General features: G+C 54.8%; 1 protein-coding gene across 2 annotated transcripts in view; it reads right to left on the reverse strand.

The window, feature by feature from the left end:
* Positions 1-351: 351 nt before the first annotated feature.
* Positions 352-24061, reverse strand: part of LOC119109149 (elongation of very long chain fatty acids protein) — a 31670-nt gene continuing 7960 nt past the window's right edge. For both annotated transcript variants that reach the window (XM_037232722.1, XM_037232720.1), the window contains exons 2-9: positions 15561-15632; positions 10843-11033; positions 10140-10220; positions 9503-9559; positions 8161-8266; positions 4899-5035; positions 3853-4014; positions 352-1960 (exon numbers count right to left, since the gene is read on the reverse strand). In XM_037232722.1, coding sequence (XP_037088617.1) covers positions 1724-1960; positions 3853-4014; positions 4899-5035; positions 8161-8266; positions 9503-9559; positions 10140-10220; positions 10843-11033; positions 15561-15621 — 1032 coding nt within the window. In that variant the 5' untranslated portion in view covers positions 15622-15632 and the 3' untranslated portion in view covers positions 352-1723. The remainder of the gene's footprint in view (positions 1961-3852; positions 4015-4898; positions 5036-8160; positions 8267-9502; positions 9560-10139; positions 10221-10842; positions 11034-15560; positions 15633-24061) is intronic.

Genomic DNA, 24061 nt, shown 5'->3' on the forward strand with positions numbered 1-24061 from the left:
ACCATCGCGCAGGTCTGAGTGTCCGGCAACGTTGGATTGAGGTAGTGATCAGCGAGAGTAGCAGCAAGGCCAGCTTGTAAATGACCTTGGCTGACCTTTCTTGGGACTTGTCTGCATCTGCAAGTCGATTGATGACGTACAGCATGCACAGCATCGCAGGCCCACATTCGAGTCCGAGACGGTATGCTTTGCGGTCCAAGAGATCAACATTTTCTGCACGCATAGTTCGGCAGGTAACCTGCGGCATTGGGCCCGGTTGCGTTCTTCGGTTACCTCTCTGCTAGTTTCGCTTCAGACCTCTCAGTTGCCAAGGCCGTGTCCGTGCCGTCACCGAAGAACGGCGCGTTCCCTCGCGGCGGATGTATTTCAATGTTTGGTCCCCACCTGGCGAGTACAGAGGGTGCACACGGCGCGGAACGCTGCGGGCGAGGGGACTCGGTCCCAACAGTGCGGCGGCAGCACCACCCCGGGGATGGAGGCGGCGGAGGCCAGCGCCAGGCGGCTCGGGAGACGCAAAGCCCCTGTGGTCCCATGACAGTGAATGACACGCTCGGGTGCCCGTGGCAGCGGTAGCCGCGCGTGGACGTTGGGCCCGGCGTTGAGAGGACTAGCGCCGGAGACGGGCGGGCCGGACAGCAGGTAGGAACAGCCTGGCAGAATGGGCCGGGGATGGATGGGCAGACTCGTGCGATGGACTCCAGGCGCGCGCGAGCTGACGCGATTGTACGTGCGTGGCGGCTGGTCGAGCGGCGGCGCAGAGACGTGGGAAGAGAACCGACCACCGCGTTCCCGGATTTAAAAGGGGACAGAGGAACACAAGTTGAAGTGGATGGGTGCAGCGGGCGACCGCAACGGCTGGCGCACAACATGCCACCGGTCCATGTTGGCGGTGGCGGTCGGCGTATCATGCTAAGCCACGGACGGCGCACGCCGACAGAATGGGCGCTGCAAGAGCAGGCGCTTGGTGCCATTAGCTGTTTGGGAGTGACGTGATGACGGAATGGACTGCATATGATACCTGAATGATGGGGTGAACCGCTGAGGCGTAACAGCCGCGCGAGGTGCGTGAAAGGAAACAACAGGACGGTGCAGCTCACAACAGAGCCGTATGGCATGATGGAAGGTCTCCGGAGCTTGGCACAGCTCAAGAGCAACGATTAGTAGCAAGCTGGGGAGATGGATGTGGAGGGGAACAGGCTGTCTCAACGGCCAACACTAAACGGGCATCGCACGGAAACCTTAGTAAAGAGGCGAACCTACCGACAACAACCCATAAAACAGGCAAACCGGCACCGTGCGACCCTGACCTTTCATATGCACGAGGGCAGTGTTGTGTGGCCCACAGACCGCTGCATGTTTATCTAAACAATATGGAACATAGGATGGTGATAATGGTCGTACCTTGCTGCCAGCCAAACAGCACACAGCTTATGCGATTAAGGCACACGGCGGCGCACACTGATCCTGACCGTTGAGCGTCAACAAGACATACAGAACTAGAAAGCCACAGACGCAAAAGCGCGACCACTTTCACTCAGCACGCATAAAACAAACAGCTGGTCCGACGACACGGCGCCGCAGTACGACACGGTCACCCACTGAGACCACGGCGCTCCACGCTAACAATGGACGGCCGAAAGTAGCTGCTACTCAGGTGAGCCCCGTCCGCCATCTGACGCCGCTGTCGCTGACTGAAGTGTTTCCAAATGGCCGCGTGGTGACGCTAGTGGCTCAGCACACCGTTTGAGGCGGCGCCACGAGCCCGCACGCCGTTCTGGTAGCCGTTCATGTGGCCGTTGCTGTCTGGCGTGGCGAATCCATTGGCCTCCCTGGCGAGTCCGTTGGTCTGCTTGACGAAGTCGTTGCTCTGGTGGGCGACGCCGCTGCCGTTTGTCTTGATGCCATTGTGGCCATTGGTCGTGGCGGCACTTCCGTTGACCACGCTGACGGCATCATCATCCTGCGAAACATGAACCTCGTCTTAAAGGCCTGAGCCCAGCAGATGGCCCTTTCGCTTGATGCCAGGACAGATAAGCTTACAAGCTTACGGGAAATTAAATCACACAAAGTCAAATTTCCCGCCCACTTAAGTAAGTTAATCAAATAAAGCACAAAAATACGGCTTAGGCTGGTCCATCCAGGCTTCTAGATTTCATATCACGCCCCCTGGCTGCGAACAACATGCATGAAATGGCAAAAGTCGCGGACCGCGGACTCCAGAGCCCAATGCATCGCCCCTCGGTCAGAGGCACTGCGCACGTTCCACGGCGGACCAGAGCGCACCCGGCGGTACCGCCCGCGGAGGCTCCCCCCTCCCCTCTCAACAGCCTGTCAAAGCCAGCACAATCGTGTGCCGAGTGCTTGTGGCCTATATCACAATATTGCATTGACGCTTGGCCGCGAGCGCTGGGGTCGGGCGCAAGGCGCGCTCTGGCATGAGGTCCTCATGTCTGCTGCGCAATCGACCCGTGGGCCTGCAGCGACAGCGCAACACCCAACAGGCCAGCTGGCGCTCCAAACCCGAGCCGCCGGGTGGAAGCGCTCCGGAGCGTGGCGAATTCGCAACAGGGAACGAGCGACAACGACGAGGAACGAACAACGACAAGTGAACAGGGTGCGAGAAGCTCAGATCGTAAGGCGACGCCCGCAACTTCCCGCTCAAAATCCAGGAATGTAACATCCCTTGCGTGGAATCCGGTTCTTTTGACAGGTGTCGAGCTCCATCTTCAAACGTGTCAGACTCGAGCGCAGTTTGTGTGTGTCATCGAAACAAATTTCGCGTCTTGGTACGACGTTAATTGCGTTGGTTGTTAGTTCCGTTGATGAGTTACGTGAGTCAGTTACGCTGGTTGTATCATTTGGTACGAGTTAGACGCCGTGGTCCCACGGTTATACAGTCAACCAAATGACATTCAATTAACGTCAAATGTACTCCATGATGAGTAGTTGCAGCCTGCCCAAGACAGGGAAATGTTTGCCGCGTTGATCGATACGATTTTACTACCCGATGGTACACAGACACATTTCAGTAGCAGCGACACCAGAAGAAGGTTTGTAACGATGCAAATTCCGCTACATACTCAAATACAACGCGGTGTAGAGGTACAAACACAGACGCAGTCACAGATACAAGAACACCCCAGCGCAGCGGCACTACGCGCAAACGCGACTCTCCCATCCCCAGCAACCCCGGTCATTTCTGCGCTGTGCTCCCTTCACGTCGGCAGCACTGAATCCTGCCGGCCGGCCGCGCCTTCCGCAGGTTGGCTCTCTCCCGCAGCGAACGGTTCGCCGCGCGCGAACGGGGTCGGGTCGGGTCGGAAGGCGCACATCTGGCACAGAGCCGGCTCGGTTCGGTGGCCCTGCTCAGCTGACACCATGGGGAGCGCCTCAGCACAGCTGCGACCCAGGCGTGGAGCACCTGTCAAGGTGTAGCGGCCCCCTCCCCCTCCCCTGCCCCCGCTGCGGCAGCCGGTCGGCGCCGCTCAGTAGCTCTCACGCTGGGGCGTGGGAGACAGAAGGGATCTATCGGCCGTTTCTGGTCTGAACTGTTTCGGTCTCGATGGCACGCGTCAAGTGGAATCTGGCCCGGTAAGGTCATGTCAGGTCAAGGTCAGGTAAGGTCAGGCTAGGTCAGACCGATTCTGTCTGCTCCGCACGTGAAGGCTAAAATCCATCCGGGTCTCGAGGTAAATAAGGGACCTAGTCATTTATGGACTGTTCAAGCATCATTTAACGAGTCCGGGTGTTGCGCGGTTTTCGCGGGGTTTCACCTATGGACAATGATTGGTACGGTCCGGAAGACATCCGGTAGTTGGAGTTTTGGTAGGAATGAGAATCGCACGAACCCACCTTCTTGGGCTTCTTGCCGTAGTATTCCCGCCTGTAGAAGCCGAGGAAGAGCATGAAGAAGAGCAGGCCGTGGGCGCCGATGTACCAGAAGGCAATGGTCGGGTAGTCACACTCTCTGAACACCAGCTGGAACGAGTGCAGCATGATGGCCACGAACTGCACCTGTGGACGGAGAGGAACGTGACGTCACTGTGACGTCAGTGTGACTTCAGCACCGCATCAGGCAGCCGCGAACCGCTGGTGCAGACAGCGGGCCTCCTCCCACCGCGAAGCAGCGGAAACGGGCCGCACAGGCCTACCAGTCGAGAACGGGACGCTGCACGTCACCCGCACAGAGCTCCTGTCATGGGAGCGGGTGCGGCGTGGCCGCGGTCTGAACATGTGGGGAGGAACTGCGTGCCCGCCCGCCTCCTGCCGTCCTCCCGGGGCTCCCTTTCCAGGGCTCTCCGTCCAGCCAGCGTCACTGTGGACTAAGCCGCCTGACCGAGCCGCCAGCCGGCGGACGGCGGACAGCGCCGAGCCCCCCCCCCCCCTCCCCCCACACGAGATCAGCGGTCCGCTCCAGGGTCAGCCGGCCACCGACGGCATTCCTCCGCAGCCGGCGCTCCGACTTCGGCGGCTGGTTTCTGGCGCGACCCGGCCCCCCATAGTGGGAGGGGTTCGGCAGGGTGGGTGGCCCAGCTGGTCGAGTTAACAAGTCTACGACGCGGCCAAGCAGGGCGACTATGCGGACAGGTGAGTCGTGAGTATGCTGCTTTGTGAGAATCATTTGAATAATTGGCGAACGGGCCGCGCGTTATTGCTAACAACAAGCCCAAGCCGAGTCCATCCTTTTACAGATCGAGACAGAGACTCGCATGTTAACCATGCAAACAATACAAAATGATCCAAGGCAGGTCGCTCAGGTAACTACGAGTTTGTTCTCTCAAGAACACATCGCGGGCCGGGCTTCACACCTGGCGCCGGCGCAGTGACGTTACTCCAGGGGGATTACGTCACTATTGGGATAATGACGTCACTACGTGAGATCAGTCGAACCTGCTCACCATCTGCAAGTTGGTCATGTGCTTCTTCCATCTGATGAAGCGCTGGTACCGGGGACCCATTGCGGCCACCATGTAATAGGCGTACATGAAGATGTGCACAAATGTGTTGGCCAGACCGAAGAAAGTGCTGTGGCCGCCTGTTGACAGGCAAGGACAATCATCAGTCAGCGGCAGTGCTCTCAGTGGCTGGCCATCTTACGCAGGATGGTTTGCACAACATCGGTCACTGAAGTCTAATAAATATAAATAGGCGACAGTAAGCAACTACGCGCGGAAGTGTCCCGAGATAACTACGCAACTACGCACGGAAGTGTCCCGAGATAGCTACGCAACTACGCACGGAAGTATCCCAAGATAGCTGCGCAACTACGCGCGGAAGTGTCCCGAGATAGCTACGCAACTACGCACGGAAGTACCCCAAGATAGCTGCGCAAATACGCACGGAAGTGTCTCGAGATAGCTACGCAACTACGCACGGAAGTATTCCAAGATAGCTGCGCAAATACGCACGGAAGTGTCCCGAGATTGCTGCCAAGATTTCCAGTAACCGGCGCAACATGTGCATGGCTGGACCTAAGTATGCTAAGGTCCAGCCAGAATTAGCAGCATAACAGACTCCGTTAGGTTCATGAATACAACATGAAGTTACATTGCAGGCTCATGGAATATACGAGTGCATTTCAGCGTCTAAGGAAAATGTCGCCGGCACTGTAGTACGGTTGTAGTAATGGCTACAACAATAACACAGCGCGCGATGAACCAGCACATGAGGTACGGACAACCGAAACCAATGGAGGCATTACGATGTGACAGTTAATCGCAACTGTAGATCGATTATAGTTATCCGTTGCCAGGTGATCATAATGACCACCTGTCAACCCATTCATCCATCTGCAAGCGGTACCAAAGCTCAATCCGTCCCACTAGTCAACTCAGTCTTTTCCAACCGGCCACCTCATCAGGACGTGTTAACCGCTCAACCAGCCATATCATGGGGAAACGATCACAGACCACCCGGCTACCTTCCCAGGAACCACTCACAGCTTGTCAGGCCACCTCAGCAAGAGTCAACCACAGCCCACCCAACCCACAACGGTCCAATCAGCGTCCATTCCGACACCTCGTCAGAACACCACCACGTCACACCCCGCCCGTCACCCAGAGTCGACCCACCCCATCCGGCCAGCATGACGCGCCTCGAAGCGTGCTTCGCCGGCGGCGCCGCCCCCGCCTCACGCCCACAACGCCCATGCCGCCTGTCACCTGGTCGGCGCCCGGGGGCGTCTCTATAGCCCCGTGGTGTTGACAGCCACGGCGGCGCCGCGCCACGGGGCCAGCGCGGCCCGGCCGCTCAGCCAGCCTGAATACAGCCGGTCGTCGCGCACGCCTGACACTTTGTGTAGGGCCCACGTACGTCACGGAATCGATAGCGTCACCACCGATTATGTGTTACACCGGCCGAGTGGCCGGCCGCTAACGCCCAGCAGGGTGTTGGTAACAACTGAGCACGATCGGGTGGGGTGCCCTAGACGGGCGGGGTGACCCAGACTGGCCGCGGCGCCCGGTCCGTCCGCCGCCGAGACCAGACCACCCTTGAGCGCGTCACTGAGCCAGCGCTGAGGCGACAGCGGGGCGACAGAAGCGACAGACAGCAGCTGGGGAGGTGTCGCTCGGTCGGTCGCACCGCCTGAGGAGCTGGAGAGCTGGCCGTGGCGTGCTGCGTGCGTCATCTGCCGGCCGCTCGGTGCGGTCTCGCACCTCGAGGCGGATCAGCGACGCCTGCCACCAGCCCAGAGCGTCGCCGAAGGGTCCGCCGATCAGCGTGAGCCCGCCCGCCGACAGTGGAGCGTGCGAGTGTCGGGCGAACGCGCCGCTGGTGGCGAGGACTGTCGTCCCGGTTTTAGCGACAATGCCCGGGAACACGTCAGGCAGGCACGTACAGGAATAAGGCGTTGACGTTCGACGCGTGATTTGACGATAAACCCCGACCGCCGGTCGCACATTGTATCGCCGCGTGACGGTACCGTGCCTTGAGGTAGTCGAACTGAACGGTTCAAACAGTAATGCATGATACGCTCCAGCGAGTGAGAAAATAGTCATTTTGTGAATGTTTCAGGCAATACGTCATCAATTTCCTGGGAGTGCGGGAGCGGATCCCATCAGGCAGCCTGGTCTTCACCTCAGGCCTGCAGTCTTGACTTTTCAACTTTCTAACTCTACTCCATTAGACCCAACATGTAAAGGCGGTCAAACCACCGTGTTCAGAGATTCGCCATGCTCCTCCGGTCAAATTGATACAATGTAGGCATTTCAATACGACTACCAGCAAATGCCGCCCCTCTCCCCCCCCCCCCTCCCCATTCCTAATTGTATGCCCGAAGCCATGTCCACCGAACGCAAGATGAAGATGACGAGACCTGTTAAGCAGAAAACAATGCAAGTTGTTGTCCCATGCATCTCGTACTGGTTCCACACAAACACAACCAGATCATTAGGGCACTGGTCCACACGCTGAAACGAAATCTCCGGGACAGGAGAACCGTCAACCTGACCTTCACATGGCGGATAAAAAGCAGTCTAGTAACTGGTTCATCCGGCTCCAGATTCGTCTCATCACCGGCTCATCGATTGACGTAATAACCATTAACAGGCCAGTGTACAAACAGCGTCCTCACGGGACCGGCAGCCGGCACCACACGGCGATGGAGCTCACCATTACGCCAGAGCATTGCCATGAGCTCGGACGGACCGGACTGGACCGGACCCGAACGGACGGTGAGGGTTGGCAACGACCATCGCCCAGACCGGACCGGAGCGCGGGAGACCGAGCCGTGCGCGAGCCTGAGTAAACAGCAGCGGCGCAGCGGGCTCGGCGCGTGTGTGTTCGTGTATGTGTGCGTGCGTGAACAGCGCCGGGTGATACCCTTATCGTGTGATAGCTAACCTCCGGCTGTGGCTGCGGCCAGTATACCACTATCTGGCAGCTGTCGTGCGGTGCCACGTTCCCTCTCATGGGGCGAAAAGTGTGGCGAGGACGTATGACGGCAGCATGTGGCCTTGGTGAGGACGTCTGAGCAGTGTTCCGGGAAGCGACTAAAGCAGGACAGAAGGATTACGTGACGGGAGCAATAGAAGACGATGCCTGTACAGCGAGCAGAAAGCGAATGGCGAGGCTTGGGAGCAAACCTCAAATCCTGCACCTTTCGGGAAGTTTAGGAGGAAGCTCGAGGAAGCTCGTCAGACGTGAGGAGTTACAACTTACCTGGTATAAACTTGGCACCCCACCACACCGAGAACGGCATGATGCCGTGGTGGACCACGTGCAGTACCGACACGTGCGCGAACTTCTTCCGCAGCACGAAGAAGATCTGACGACAATAAAACCGGTCGGTCACGTAATCCCCCCCCCCACATCCCCTAAATCCAGGGGATGCGGTGGGGAATTCCTATCGAGTACCTACACCAGGCACCGACATCCCCCCCCCCCCCCTCCCCGCCGCTGGAATGGCACTCAGCCACACCCATCCCGCCCCTGCGCCGAAGACAAGAGTGACGAAACGCACCCAGATTTGGCTGCTCGCTAAATCGCACGCGCTGTCTGGCGGAATGCACTAAGCCGATGGCCGCAGCTTAAACACGCAGGCATTGTGTAAGTTTCAGGTGAACATCAAAGCTCTTCATCAGACGGCGCCTTTAATTTTAGCTATCTCTGCCTTCAGAAAAATGTGTAGAGGTTTAGCACAATCCGGGCGCAGGCCGAGTGTCTGCAAATACTGCGAGCCGATCTGCGCATGCGCCAGCTCAGCCGATTGTTGAGGTTAGTGACAGGCAACCGGCCGCGCCCCCCTACGGTCCTTGGCATATTAGTCTCCCAATTCCCAACCGTGACGGAAAAAGATGATGCTAAGTGGCAGGTAAAATGGAGGAGAGCCTCGACGAATGAGCTCCGAGAGCTTCAGCAGCACTTCATTCACAAGAGCACCTAAACACCCAAGGGCTCAAGATTAAGATATCCAGAGATGTGTCTATACTATCTGAGGAAATGCAGAGAGGCTAGCCGGTTGGCTGTTTGCTAAACAGAATGACGTATGATATGATGAGGTCATGATGCATAGTCTAATATCAAGTGCTAACGTTATCATAATCATATACGTTAATTTAGACGTATACAACCATCCGCCCAAAAACGACGGGAGTCACGAGGGACTGAGCCTCTCACAAACTTTTGAAAATCGAGCATTATCCCTAGGTGTTGGCTGGAAGGAAATAGCCAAAAAAGGGATTCGTGCCTCCTCCGTTCAACTTGGAAGATCATCCATTGCCACTCAAAGTCACGTGTGGTAGCATTCAACATCAAATAATCAGGTGTAATAGTATCAACTCGTATGCTGATCGAATGTTTAAAGCCATTAGCAGAACAGCGGTTCCGAAAAAAACTTATCAAGCCTGGTGGTTTTGGATCATGAGAACAAGCCTTACCAGACGGCTCAATTTATGCCACAAGGGTGTGCGGAAGACACGTGATGTTTGGCCCGTCGAGTAAGGTACAAGAGTATCAAATGCCATATGTTTCCTTATTCCATCTTCTCCTCTGGTTCGCTTACCGTGTCCGGGAACTCAAGGATTTTCGAGAAAAAATACATCCAGCAAGAAGTCACCATCTGAAAGCAGCATGATTATAGGACATCACATTGTGGTGCAAACATAAGTCGTATGCTACTACCCGCCAAAACATCACCCGCCTGCCACTACCTGCCAAAACATCAAGTATCTGTCACCACCCGCCAAAACATCACCCGCCTGTCACCACCCGCCAAAACATCAAGTATCTGTCACCATCCGCCAAAACATCAAGTATCCGTCACCACCTGCAAAAAAACATCAGTCGCCTGTCATCACCCGCCAAAACGTGAGAACGTAAAGAACAAAGAACAAAAAAAAACGTAAAGAACAACACGCAAGCGGTGGCACTATTCGTACTAGCAAGACATGGTCCTCAGTTCGTTTATGGTACGTAAAGTAAATGCAAGATGTAATACTGGATGATACGATCGGTCACTTCGCAACGTTTACGCCCCATTCGTGTTTTCTTCGAGGTCAGATAAGTAACAGCAACAATACCACTGCACCTCACACAGGTCCAGTCCTAGCGTCCAGGAAGTCCACCACGATCCTCTCAGACAAAGCTCCAGACGGGTCCTTGACGGTCGTCAAAATCCAGGCGCCGGCCACCATACTTACGTATAAGGCCTTGGGGTCGTTGGAGTAGTCCACAGGCTGGCAGCGAAAGCTGTACTCGAAAAGCCATCCTGACATCAGCATCTGACGGTGGGAGGCACTGACGTCAGGGCCCCATCACGTCACGGGCAAGACGGGAAGTCGGGCCACTCCACCACAGCCGGTGGCGCCAGAAACGAACACGACACTCATCACCAGCCGCGGGGAGTCAGGCCACTCCTCCACAGCCGGCGGCGCCGGAGACGGACACGACACTCATCACCAGCCGCGGGGGGTCAGGCCACTCCTCCACAGCCGGCGGCGTCGGAGACGGACACGACACTCATCACCAGCCGTGGGGGGTCACGCCCATTGTCTACGTTGCGCGCTTGCTTTCCACGCACCATCAGCTGACGCGTCTTTACGTATGCCTTTCGTGGTCTTTGGAAGGAAGCAAGTAGTCGGCTTGTGGGTCAAATTGGCGTGGCAGAAAATATGCTGAGAAAATTACATGTGCAGAATGTAGCAGTCTTGGAAGGTACAACCCACTGAGAAAAGCACTCAAGTCAGAACGAATTATTGCATTGCGCAAAAAAAAACAACGACAAACTATCCGTCGCCTAACGCGACCACTGGAGATCTCCAGCTGCTCAAGACCACGGTTACAAGAAGAGCGCATCTGCCCCCTCCCCCTCCCCGTCCGGGGGTGTGTCCGGGCTCCACTGACCCTGTAGAACAGGAGCAGGGAGAGCATCACTTGGGCGGCGTTGTAGACAACAAGGAGGCGGCGCACGTCGTAGGGCGGCCGGTTCTTCATCCAGCGCGGGCCGAGCCAGCAGACGGTCCACACGTACGTCAGGCAGATGGCCAGCACGGGGAAGGGCGACGACATCAGCGGGAAGTCATCCATGCGCGGGTCTGCCGGACAGCGGTCAGTGGTCAGCACCAGAGGCCGACGGACGTCAGCAATGAGCCCCGCACGTTGGCCCCCGGGAGCGGCCGACCCGCGGCCGGGCGGCTTGACCCCACTCGGCTCCTCACGGGGCCCGGCTGGCGGCACCGCGCACCTGCACCGCCGGTCAGCCCCAGAACGCCGGGGTCGATGTCAAGGCCGCGCGGTGACCCCTTGTCGGTGCTCCGGGAAGGATGACACAGAAGGCAAGACCACACGGGGAATGCCGTAGGTATAAAAATACTACCGAGGGGTCTCCGACAAGACAGATTAAACAAGTTCTTTGCGGCAGGAAACTGATCAGCGTATTACACCACGAGGAATTTCAACCAGTCATAACGTTAAATCATTTTTGAAGACAAAGGGATCATTGGATCATTGTTCATGTATCGATTTGAAAGCACAGAAGGTATCTCGGAGAACATCCAGATATCCACAAGCATATCAAGACCCATGGTCACCATTTCACTCACCATGGATCACAACGCACACATATTGAGATACTAACACCCATAATGCAGATAAATCAAATTCCTGGCGTCGAAACGCACAGCATGTCGACGGCCAGTGAACGACGTCAGAAGCACACCTGCCTAGGAAATGGCCTCCGGAGACACAAACGGCGGAGAACCGAATTTGTCGGAGTCCCTGCTTACGCGCCCAGGGCCTGACACAGATCCGGATTATTATCACAGCGTGCAAAAGTATGCTACGAGAGCTAAGAGCTTTGCACGGTCGGTACGATGAAAAGCAATTCGCCCAAAGCCGACGCCAGCGGAGTATGTGCAAAGCAGCCCTTCGGCACGTATCCCTACCCTTATGGAACTTCTTAAATGCCTTAATGTGCGCGTGAATAAATGTGATTTAAAAATTCCATATGGGCATGTAAACATAAGTGAATAAAGAACATAAAATGTTGTCTAGCGCAACCCCATGAGATTTCGCGCGCCTACGACGCGCTAAATTAGGTTTTCAGTGAGCATTTAATAGGTGTGCTTCCCAGTCGCGAAGTCCTGCATACGCTTCTGGCCCTCAGTCTGTAGTGGACGCAAAAACACGGACCAGACCTCCCAAACTAGAATTCAAGCCAGCTTATAGCATTTGGTAAGCGGCTCATGGTACATTCAGCTGAAAACTGCAGATCCGAAGGGATTCTAGTGCACATTTCTGGATGCTCCTGTAAGCCAACAATAATATTCTACACGTCGTGCAGATTTCTATTCATTGGCATCTTGACTTTTATTTTTGGCGTCAGGTCCGACTGAATCTAATGGCGAGGGACAGCTAAGGATAAAACTCACTTCTAAGAGGATTGGTAGAGCTTAACACAGTTATATCATTTGATTTCCTCTGGAATAGCCGCAGGTTTAATTCAAAGAGAGATCAGAGCTTCTCCGTCCCAACAGATCCCGAACAAGCCAAATATTGCCACTTTCGCAGCGAGCTCGCAGAATCTTGCGTAACGGACTGCCTTGGCTCAGCTTAGCCTAGATCCCCGGGCTGCCCGCTCTCGTGAACCAGATCAAACGAGATTCACCCCTCGCCCCTCGGTGTCTATGCGAAATAAAGCAGGCAGGGCCTCGACAAGCATCTCTGCCCGGACCAAACCTTTCAAAGGGATGGGAAAAACTGCGCCAGTCTTCGGATAGACTAGAGCATGACCCAACTGCTAACAGCCACGCGCAGCTTGTCTGCGCCGCGGGGCGACAAACTATGCGGGGGCTTGGCCAGTGGCTCCGTGTGGCTGGCTCATGCCAAGGGTGGTGATGAAGCTTCCCGTTCCTACCCGCCGTCACCTCAAGCTGCCATGACATCAACCGAAACGTCCGAAGTCGGCAGACATCTTGTTTGTACGTTCATTCGCCGATACAGCGCCCATAATATGCACGCCTAGTTTATGTGAGAAGTTACATCGACTCTTAAGAACGGGGGTGCCATAAGTGAAGTGGTTAACGCGTCTGTGTTAACCACTGCGCGTCTGGGAAACCAGAGGTACGGGGTTCGATTCCCCGCAGTGCCCGCCCTTCCCGACAGGGTGAGAGGCAGGCGACGCCATATAGCCTCAGTAGCTGGGTGCGTCGTAAAGCCCCAATGCCATGACATGACACGACTCTTAAGCACGGCCACCAGTCGATGTAAGGATACACGGGCCAAAATGTACAGCATCACGATCAGATTGGCTGTGCTTCAAACACAGTCAGCCAAAGACAAAACGTCACTGCAAAGATCCAGGTCAGCTGACCTGTTAAGCATGTGACAGACGTGAGCAAAAAGACTGCTCTGACTCTGCTGGCCACAATAAAAAACACACTTTTAATAAGGCCTAAGCAAACAAACGCGGACAAATAGCAACGCACGCAGTACAAAACCAACACGCACGCACAATACGGGTGGCAGACGGTGGCATGACGGTAGAGGTGGCTGACAGCGTTGGCAGATCACCAGCGCCACCAATAGCCGATGGTGGCCCGACAGTAAAGGTGGCTGACAGCGGTGGCAGATCACCGGTGCCACCGATAGCCGACGGTGGCCTGACGGTAAAGGTGGCTGACAGCGGTGGCAGATCACCGGTGCCAGCGATAGCCGACGGTGGCCTGACGGTAGAGGTGGCTGACAGCGTTGACAGGTCACCGGCGCCGTGCTGGCTGTATTCCGGCCGCCGCAATCCCGCGGGAATCCGGAGGAGCGGTCATACGACAAGCACTGGGATGCCGGACGGTGACCACAGGAGGATGTGGGGAGTGGCGCTGTACATGGCTTGTCACCTTCGCACCCATTGGCCAACGTGCTTTCAAAATGACGGACTCAGCAAGCCAACATACTGTTCGACATCAGGTTGCGCAGAAGATCGTTTTTCGGAGGAAAAGAGCCGCCACTGCTGGCTTTACGCGCTCGCCTTCTGTGTTTGATATGAACCTTACATACATAGCGACCCAAGGACGCATACCTCTGAAGCTCTCGATAACAAAGTTACAACACAATGCATCATAATATGCACTTATCCTGCAACGTTGCTTACCACAAACAATGAGACAATAAATGGTCTGCAACCGAAATCAATTTGCTCCAGGTGGTAGTGACACTGGCACTTTCTGATTTTTTTTTTGAAATCTACTCATATGCAGCCTTGACGTAATTGTTGTTATGCATCATATCGATATTAAGTACCCTGTTACGTTTTGCATCACATTAGTGTTGTATCTACACATGTATTGTCATATTATCACACATCATGTTATCGTATACAGCTGTTTGACAATATCACGCTGTGTGCCCGTGTCCAGCGCCGTACACCCTTCCTAAAAGGAATTCGAGACGAACCCCGGGGAAAGTGCGAGGACACGCCTCTCTGGGAGGGGGTCCAAGACCAGCCCACTAACAAGCCACGCCTCCTACCTTAGAAAGTAAGCGCAAGCAGGCCGTAGCCATCCCCAGCCAACATTAGAGGGAGTGTTACACATTTTATCGGGGTTTGAGCTGAAATAGGCTTCTTTAAACCCTTTCAGTGCTGTCCATAACCCTGCCCTAAGACCTAACACCCTCTAGTATCTGAGCTACACGCCCGCGAGCGAAAAGGGGAAGAGCATTTCAGAGGAGGGGGGTATTTAGAGTCATCTTAACATTTAATACATCGTAAAAACGTCATCACTGTCCGGCAATTCCACACGCCATGCAGCGGCCAAGGCTTAAAACAACCTTATAGTCGAGGCGTTGATATCTGGTGTTCGTAAGCACCATTTTCATATACAACGGCCGGCAACTGGCTCTCAATCAATGTTGTGCAGGGTGCGGCGACGTAATCAAACAATGACATATTGAGGAGCATCTTTACTAAACAGAGAATTTATCGTCTACAGCAGTGTTTTCCACTTAAAAAGCTCTTAAAAGTTTCAAGTAAACTTGTGTCATCGTGTCTGATGCATCTTCACTGTTCATTGTTCATTCCATATATTAAACATAAAATGTTCCCTTTAACGGGACTACAAGACCTTAACTACGGTGCCCCAGACACCGGTCAGTACATCCGCGTTCCTTACGCAAACGTCAGATTAGATTGCACAATGTTGTGTATGGGCGTGGCTCTTGCAAGAGCCGAGTGGTGCAAGACGTCGTCCGATCTCTTCGAAAAGTGCATCGCCTGCTTGTGAACGTACGTCAATCTCCGAATGCAAGCCAGACCCGGTGGCCACGGTGGTGCGCTGACAGTGGATGGCGGCGCGCGCCTCAACACCGACTCCCAGAACTACCAGCTGACCCACTCAGCATTCACCCGGTGTGACGAGTGGTGCCGGGCGCACGGCAAGCGCTGGCGGCCGGTCAATCGGCGAACGTTGATCTGCCCGACAGCCAGCGCCGGCCAATCGGCGAACGTTGACTTCGCTCCGTGCCCGCCAGCTGGTTGGGGGGCCGGCAGCTGTGAGGTGGGCGGTTACGGAACGCCTTGACATAGCCACCGACCCAACCGCAGCAACCGCGGGCAGGTGCGCACTCACCTCGCAAGTCCACCATGATGTGGTTGTAGCCATCGACGATCGTTTTCACCAGACCCACCATGGCTGCCGACTCTGCCGGAGAGAGAGAGAGAGAGAGTGCATCAGCACGGTGCAGCGCTTCCGGGTCACAGCTGGGGAAGGTGGTAGCGCCGGGGGACGGTGTGAAAGGGAGGGCTGCCACTGTCGCTGCTGCCATACAAGGCCACGCTGGCGACGAAGAGCAAAGAGGATCGTGTCGATCGAAAACGGCGCCCCGTTCGGCTCTTGGTTAACTGGCAAGGAAACTAGGTGTCAGTTCTACAGTGATTGCTGGAGAGAAAAGGGTCAAGACAGCTTCAGGCGAAGCAATACCAGAACACACTTAAGCAGTGGCTGAAGACAGCATACGGACAAACACACACGCCACGGCACCGGAATCAGACACACCACGGGGCGTACCACTAACGGGCGTTAATCAGCAGCTCCCAGCTGTCACTGCGGCTGTTTGCCCACACACGAACAAAAAGCGTTCTTTCCCCATATGTAGGGCATATGTAACGCGGAGCCATGTGACAATGCAGTGGCTTTTGCGGGTGTGTGCGTTCACATGTTTCACTTCAATGCACCATTAGGGGAGACCTATCCCCAGAGCCGGGGAAGAGAACCAGGCCCTCTTGGGTGCGAAATAAATCATCTTCAACGCATACATGTTAAGCTGGATTTCGCATTGAGGATTCTGAGCCATTCGGGATCTGCAGCCACAACATAAGCTGTTAGTTTATGCATTCAGCCATTGTTAACTTCGTGTTGCCTTTTCCTCTCGAATCCTCTCGGTCTTTTACACCTCACATGTTTGTTGATCTTGTTTCCTGAACTATTCCATTGGGTCTTTACTGAAGCGCAGCTATGTCATTTCAAACACCGAGGGACCCCTTCTAATAACAAACGTGCTTTCGAATACGAGCAGCTGACGTTACCCGGCAGGATCCAGGGATCCTGCTGGGGATCCAGGGTGACAACATCGTCTACTCTAGGCGTCCACTTCCTACTAAGCACCGGCTTCGGTTCTTTCCTGGTCGAGTGCAATTGATCCCTTGCTCAAATACATCTCTAGCGGAGTCATGCAAACGAGCGGTCCTCCCGCAACTTCTGCAAAAGTACTCGCAATCCTCCATTGGCGCAGTCCGGATGATTGCCCTTCAACGCCCAACCCCTGGCTGCACCAGTGCACTGTGCATGTATCAGATGAAATCGAGTGCAGAGTCCGTTACACTGTAAGTACCTCCAAAAATTCCATACATTTATGCATCCGGCCTTGATCAGGCAGCGGACGTGCCCTTGCCGTCTGGATGCGTCTCATTTGCATTCCCCGTCCTCCCCCTCCCCCCCGCCCGGGCGAAAAGACATACCCAGCTGTCTACCCAGGGGCCCACCTCAGGGGTCCAGCCGACCGGTCACCGCCAAACGGCCTCTGTAGACCACAGCCATTGTCTGTGCGCGTTGTCAGGACAACGCGCAAACAAGTCGATAGGAAGAGTCAGCGCGCGCAGGCAACGTCTCGCGAAGTTTATCGTTGCAGCTGGCTACGAAATGCCGTTTTGATGGCTTGTGAGACATACAGCTGTGTGTCAAAACGGCCACACGTGCCGAGGAGAGGCAAGACGGGCCCAAGGTTCTCAGCCTTGCACACTGGGGTTCTCAGCCTAGCACACTGGGCAGCGTGAGATCACTAGCATCAGCAATGACATGTTGGCCTTTACGACTGCATCGAAGCGGAGGCTAAACCGCCTACAGATCGTGACGGCCCATTCAAAGCTTACCTAGTTAAGCGAGGCATGTTTAACCTTGTTCTGCCACAAGGTGGTGGCAAAACCGCTCACAGCCGCGGGCAATTGCCACAAAGCTAGAATTACGGAACGGAGCAAACCAGCGGACAACTCGGCACGTTTCGAAAAATTCCACACGACCAAGTTTGACGCGTTGGGCAATATATCCCTTACTGGGCGAGGTCAGTATTATGCCTGATAGCAAACGACAAACTGATGACACGGTCTCACAGTCTTTGCGATTCACACAGGGCTCTTTTCGCCACTTCTCGCACTCTTCTGCTGACAAGGCGAGAAGATCCATTTCCATGCGGTTGCCATGGCAGCATCGGGTCTTCTATGCTGCTGACGCAGCCATATCCTTCCCTCAGTAGAGTGGCCCGGCTCAGGGGGGAGGGGGGAGGGCGCCTGCGCCGGCTTCGTTTGCTGCGCTGCGTTATGCGCTCTCCAAAGCGACTGACACAGTGACATTTCTCCCTCTGCGTGACGTCATCCCCTCTCTGCACACGACACGGTCTTCCCTCTGTGCGGTGATAGGACGGTATCTTTTCCTCTGTGCTGCTGGGGCGCCAGTATCTCCCCTGACGTGCAGCATTGTGTGCATTGCATTGAAAGCAGCCGTCGGGCCGTCAGGCAACCGTCGGGAAACAAGCCGTCGGGCAACGACAATTTTCGACCCGCAGATGAATGTCAATGCCAGTATTTTATTGATCTGTTAGATTGTGTGACTAAGCGCTAGACCTGCGGCCCTGCTTTACCTTGTCTGGTGGGGTTGACGTAAGAATCAGCGCCAAAGGAATATCGCGGAAGATCTTTACCCGCCACGCATGCCATAAAGGCGGTGTATGAAATATTGCTTCACTGTGGCAACGACCTCGTTTTGCTGATGACGCGATCGCATTCATGCGCTTCAAACGTCTGGTCAGATGGCAAAGACGTGAGGTCAGAGCAGCACTCTTGCGACGCAAATTACAGCCGTGTTACAGAGTGGTGAGCCATGACGTCGTATTACAGCCGTGTTACGGAGCGGTGAGCCATGACGCCGTATAACAGCCGTGTTACGGAGCGGTGAGCCATGACGCCGTAACTATTTTACTCACAGCCATTCGTAATGCACCAATACCAGCGCTGCAGACTGTCCCCGGCCTGCATGGTAGCCCGGCGCCCGGGGCACCGCACGCCCGGCGCTGGTGGCGCTGCAGCCGTCGGCGCGTCCGCCTGGCGACGGCCGCGCCGACCGGCGGGGATGACGCCTGCTTGGCGCCCCGTCGTGGCTGACCCGCCCTCTAGATCGGCCGAGGTCAGGGCGATCGACCGACGTCGAGCAGACGCTGGGGAGGGGTCACGCAGGCCCACCGCCACACCGCCTTGCGGAAGAGTCGTGCACGGTGGCGCGCGCTCGGACCCGAGGGCGCTGTCGCTTGGGAAAGTGAGAGTGGGGCGGGGGTCGACATCGCAGCCGCCCCTCCCACCTGAGTAGCGGCCGAGAGCCGCTCGGGGCCGAGATGAGTTAGGCGATTTGCCGGTTAACCCGTAGGCCGGTCTGCAGCGGCGGGTGCGTGCAATCGCACCGACGCCCTCGGCCCATGTTTCGTCACCGACGATGTCCCCATCGCCACTAGGCCAAGCCGTCTTCCCGCCGCGTCCAGCAACACCAGACACCCGTTCAGCATTGCAGAACGCTGGTTAGCCTTGGGCCACATTGGGTAACGCTTCCACCTCGGCGCTGCTTCACTCTGCGCTACTTAACTCGGCGTTGCTCAACTCCACACTTGAGGAGCTTGAGGCATCGGCGGACGAATGCGGCTGTCATGTCTGCGTGATGTGAATCCTGCATTTGTTCAAGGAAATGTTCCACATTTCAAGATTTTAGGGTAAGCATCAGATATTATGAATTGTGCTCATTTTTAAGGATGGCATACTTTTAAGTGGAAAAGATTGCTCTAAACAACCTAGTTTCTCTGTTTAGTAAATATCTTCGTAAATTTGTCATCGTTTGATTACGTCGTGGTACCTTGCATAGCAGTGATTGAGAGCCAACTGACCTCCGTTATATTTGGAAATCGTGTTTACGAACGCCAGATATGAACGATTTGACAACTGTATTTTTCTTGGCCTTGGTCGCCGCATGGTTAGTGGAATGTCAGGATTTGAATGACGTTATTGTGGCGTCATGGATGCCTGGGTGACATTAAACAAGCCTCCTCAAAATAGTCTGAACAGAACAGTTGACCCAGCTGGTTACGTTTACGGGAGCTCCTTGTTGCTGATGCATTCATTTGTGCATTTGTCATAGCCTAGTTCGTAGCATCGTATTTAATAGCATATTTCGTAGCACCGCTTTTTAAAGCATTTTTTGTAATGTGTCGTAACCAGGTGAGTGTTGTTACAAGCCAAAGCCAGCGAATGTTGTAACGAGCCGAACCCTGAAAAGGGGCCTCGGGGATGGTTGCCAAGCAAATAAATACAGAATACAAAATCCTCCTAGACGTACAGCTCAGAAAATAGAGTGGTTTAGGTCTGAAGAAGGGCAGGGCTGTGAACTGCACCGATTGATTTTCAAGATGGCTTTTCTCAATTCAAAACCCCATAAAAATGTGGAACACTCTTTTGAAATCGAGTGTCACGCCTTTAGGCACATTTTAAACACGCCCTAGTGCAAATTCAGGACCATCTAATATCATAATAGCACTGGCTGGTGTCACTGCAACACCGTCAAGACATAAATATATCAATTTGAATAATTTTTTAATGCAAATTACGCTGTCGACGCTTGTTAACAACACGACAGAACGCTTCAGACCGCTTCTTCTGGCTTCTTCCCTGCAGTCGCGAGCACCGTCGCCATGACAACCACCGTGTGCAACTCCATTGGTGCGAATACAAGAATGTGATTGGCCTAGTGAGCAAGAGCCTGTTAGTTGCAAGTTGGTTGGTTGAAGAGCAAGTTGGTTGGTTGAAGTTTGAGCCTGTGCGTCTCATGGATCATGTGATACTCCCCGTTCCAAAGCCAAAGTGCGCCTCGAAAAAAGCCGCTGTGGTAGACGCAATAGGGGATAAATAAAGGTCATTATATAAAGTTTCGTTGAATTCACCGGATAAGAGCTTCATGTTCGCATATATTTTGTCTACAGAGTGTTTCAAGCTTTCGTAGCATTAATCACACAAATATTTTGACACACTGGCGTGTTGGAAACATCACAGAACGCACATGTTAGAAAAAGCAAGGCGAATAAAATGCCTTACTTTCATAGTGGTGAGCAAGGAAGCAAATGGGATATCGTCCGCACGGTCGGCTACTTCAAAAGGACTTCGAGAAAACTGATATCACTAATCAAACCGTTCGCGTCTGATATATAAATAAGGGAAAAGCATAAAAAGTTGGGATACTCCCCTCAACTCTGCGCGCTTAACTATGCACTGATCAACTCTGAGATGCCTAATCCGCACGTGTGGAGCTTAAGACAGCGGCGAGCAAATTCGGGCGTCATGTCCGCTTAAACTGAATCCTGTATCTCTGAACTGTGGATCGTGACCTAAATTGCCACGTGTGCGTACATGTGCATGTGTAATGCACATTCGATGAGTTGGGCCATAATGTAGAGGCGAAAAGTGTCAAACACGTGAGCAATACGCATGCGCTTTAAGCATATGTCGATTGTTGACACAAGTGCCTTACTTGAAGCACGATACGTGATGTTGGGGAGCTGGCCTAGAAGCAGTGATACGTTTAGAGGCTAGCGCCTCGGCGTCATGAATAAAGCCTTCGATTTTTAGGCCAGGCTGAACGCTTATGAACTGACGACAAGGATAGCGGCCATCGAAAGCTCCTTTCGAGGCACGGATCCTCATTAAAACCTGTTGACCGTTGCTACATCCAGCACGCACGAGCGACAACGATTTCGGGGAGTCTTGATCGCGCCTCGCCCCGTGGTGGAGCCCGGGGTACCTGTTAAAGACACATGCAGAGACACGTCTGCCGGTGAGGCAATCCACTGTGTCGTGCTGAGGATGCCTGCAGAGGCGTAGCTGATCGGGCGGCAATTGATCACAGTTTCCTGAAGCTGCAGCATGAATCAGTGGCAGTGACACATGACCTCGTGGCAGGGTGCGACACCCCGTGGCCGAGCTACAGGGCAATGCCGCCTGAGCTGTAGTAGCGCACAAGGGCTGTATCACACCGTACATCGTACACGCATGACAAGAAAACAAACACAAAGTTTGTGCAAGCCTATCATATTCTGATGCCGAAGCAACCGAGCGAAAAAGCCAAAACAGGGAGTTGGACGACGCATGCTGAGTGCATTCTCAACTTCCATCTTGTATATTGCATTCACATACCGTCAAACGAGCTTCCCGGCATTACCATACACGTTTGCCGGCGTACCGCGGCTTGACGTAGGTCCGAGAACGAGTTCGCTCGGCCGACCGGGTATCGGTTCTTAGCTTCCAGAGCGGGGTCGGCAGGATGCGGCGAGTTCGTCCCGGCTGGACGGCTACAGACGGCCGTGACTGGTCTGGCCGCCACTGGGACTCCCCCGTCTCCCCTCCCCGTCCCCTCCGCTGCAGCAGAGTCTGGCTGGTACAGGCCGGTCCGCTCGACTTAGAGAGAGGCTCGACGGCCGCCGCTCGACTCGGAGAGTGGCTCGACGGCCCCCACTCGACTCGAAGAGTGGCTCGATGGCACCCGCTCGACACGGAGAGTGGCTCGACGGCACCCGCTCGACACGGAGAGTGGCTCGACGGCACCCGCTCGACAAGGAGAGTGGCTCGACGGCACCCGCTCGACACGGAGAGTGGCTTGACGGCACCCGCTCGACACGGAGAGTGGCTCGACGGCACCCGCCCGAGTGACTCAACGGCCCGTGTCGAGCTCGGCCGGCCTAACGAAGGCGACATAATGGGTGACGCACGCGGTCGCGACCCACGCCGATCTTTGTGTCGTTGTCAATGCGACGCGAACCATTAGCGCCACCGCCGTCCGCCACTTATCGATGACATTGTCGGTGGCTGTCGCCCGCCCAGCAAACAGCAGCTTTGACCTGTGGTAGTCGTGGCAACTGACCTCAAGCGCGCTGCGATTTGGGACGACAGCCACGGACCCGAGGCCCGTGCAGGGGAGGCGTGACGTAAACGAAAATGGGGCCGGCGGAGGAGAGACGTGACGGCGAGAACTGTGAAAGTGAGGAGCCCGGGCTCGGCTAACGCCTGCAGAGGCTGATGAGCCCCCTCAGAACTCTGTCTCCCGGGCACAGAGCGCGCTCTCGAAGGCCCTCCCTGTCCCGCGCCTATTCTCTCAGCTGAAGGCCGCAGGCGGCGGTGGGGGGGTGGGGGGGGGGGGGGGGAGGGGACGTCTGCCGAGGTCCTGGTGAGGCCTCGTAGCTCGGACTATGGACTCCTGGTAGGTTACGCCTTTCCGTGCACCTGGAAAGAAGGCCTGTTTCGCGCCGCCTGCGGAAGATCTTCATGTACGGTCGGCGAGATGTCCTCAACGAAAGGGGTCTGGGCCCATCTCCTGTCCAGTCTGCGCCCGTCCCAAACATGGATGAAATTCCGCGATCGTGCTTTCAAGATGGTAACTGTTGACGTTCGGAGTTTGCACCTATTTGCAGTGAGGCGTTGGAAAGCTTTGAAGATTACGTGTCCAATGGATTGATAAGGCTAGGCTGCCCGCCCCTGGACGGGGGAGATTTCCAATCTGGGTCAGCAAAATATCCGCGCCGCAAATGGGTCAGGGTCCACTTCCTCGAGGTACGAGAGTGGAAGGGCTTGCAAGGTTGCCATTTCCAAGTGACGATTGTTGACGATTGGCCTGTATGCCTGCAACTGTCATATGCTGACTGAACCAAGACGCTCAATGGGTTTATCAGAACTGTAAACCTCACCCGCGACGCCCGTCAAGTTGGGGTGAAAAACCTACTGGGACTGTTTCACTTTTGTACGGGGTTTTCAGCCGAGGCAATAACTTTCAACATCGTTCCCTGTAGTTAGCAGATACACCCTTTTTAAAGCCTCAGATCTTCTTGGATCTGTGTTATACGCACGCGAACTTGTGCAGACGAACTTGTGCGCCACCTAATTCGTATTACCTAGGCATTTATGACATCATAGAAATGTCACACAAAGTTCCCATCTCGATGGCCATATTGTTCTCGAGGTCAAAAGTGATGCGGCCGTCAGAATGTTCGTGTCTGGAGCAGTTCAGCATGACCGTCGCGCCGGCAGACAGCAGCTGGTCAGCATTCAGTTAAAGCCGCTGATTGCATGCCGCCCCAATCATGAACAGCGTTTGTCATACGTAGCACAGGAACTCGGGCAGTTCTGCCAGGTATAAGAAACATAAGCAGAACCTCACATGACATAATGAGAATCAAATAGCATATGAATAGCGCCGTAACCGAGCACGCAAATGCAAATAAAAACATGCCATCACGGAAATAAAATATGCAAGAACACCACGACAAAAGACCAAAGCACAAGCATATACCGCTAATTGCATAAACTGACATAGGCAGACACCGACGCTGTCTTGCTGCGCTTGAGGTACCTCAAGAGTCAACTGACTCCGCAGCCCACTAGTGAGCAGCGACTCTGGTGTCATAAAAGCGTTCCTGAACGTAATCAAGCGACGACGTACTAAGGAAAAATTACTCAACAGTGTTTTAGGGTCAATTTGAGCCGTTTTTGGATTTAAAA

This window comes from Pollicipes pollicipes, unplaced genomic scaffold (assembly GCF_011947565.3).
Source record: "Pollicipes pollicipes isolate AB1234 unplaced genomic scaffold, Ppol_2.1 Scaffold_7231;HRSCAF=8579_pilon_pilon_pilon, whole genome shotgun sequence".
Taxonomy (NCBI): Eukaryota; Metazoa; Arthropoda; class Thecostraca; order Pollicipedomorpha; family Pollicipedidae; genus Pollicipes; species Pollicipes pollicipes.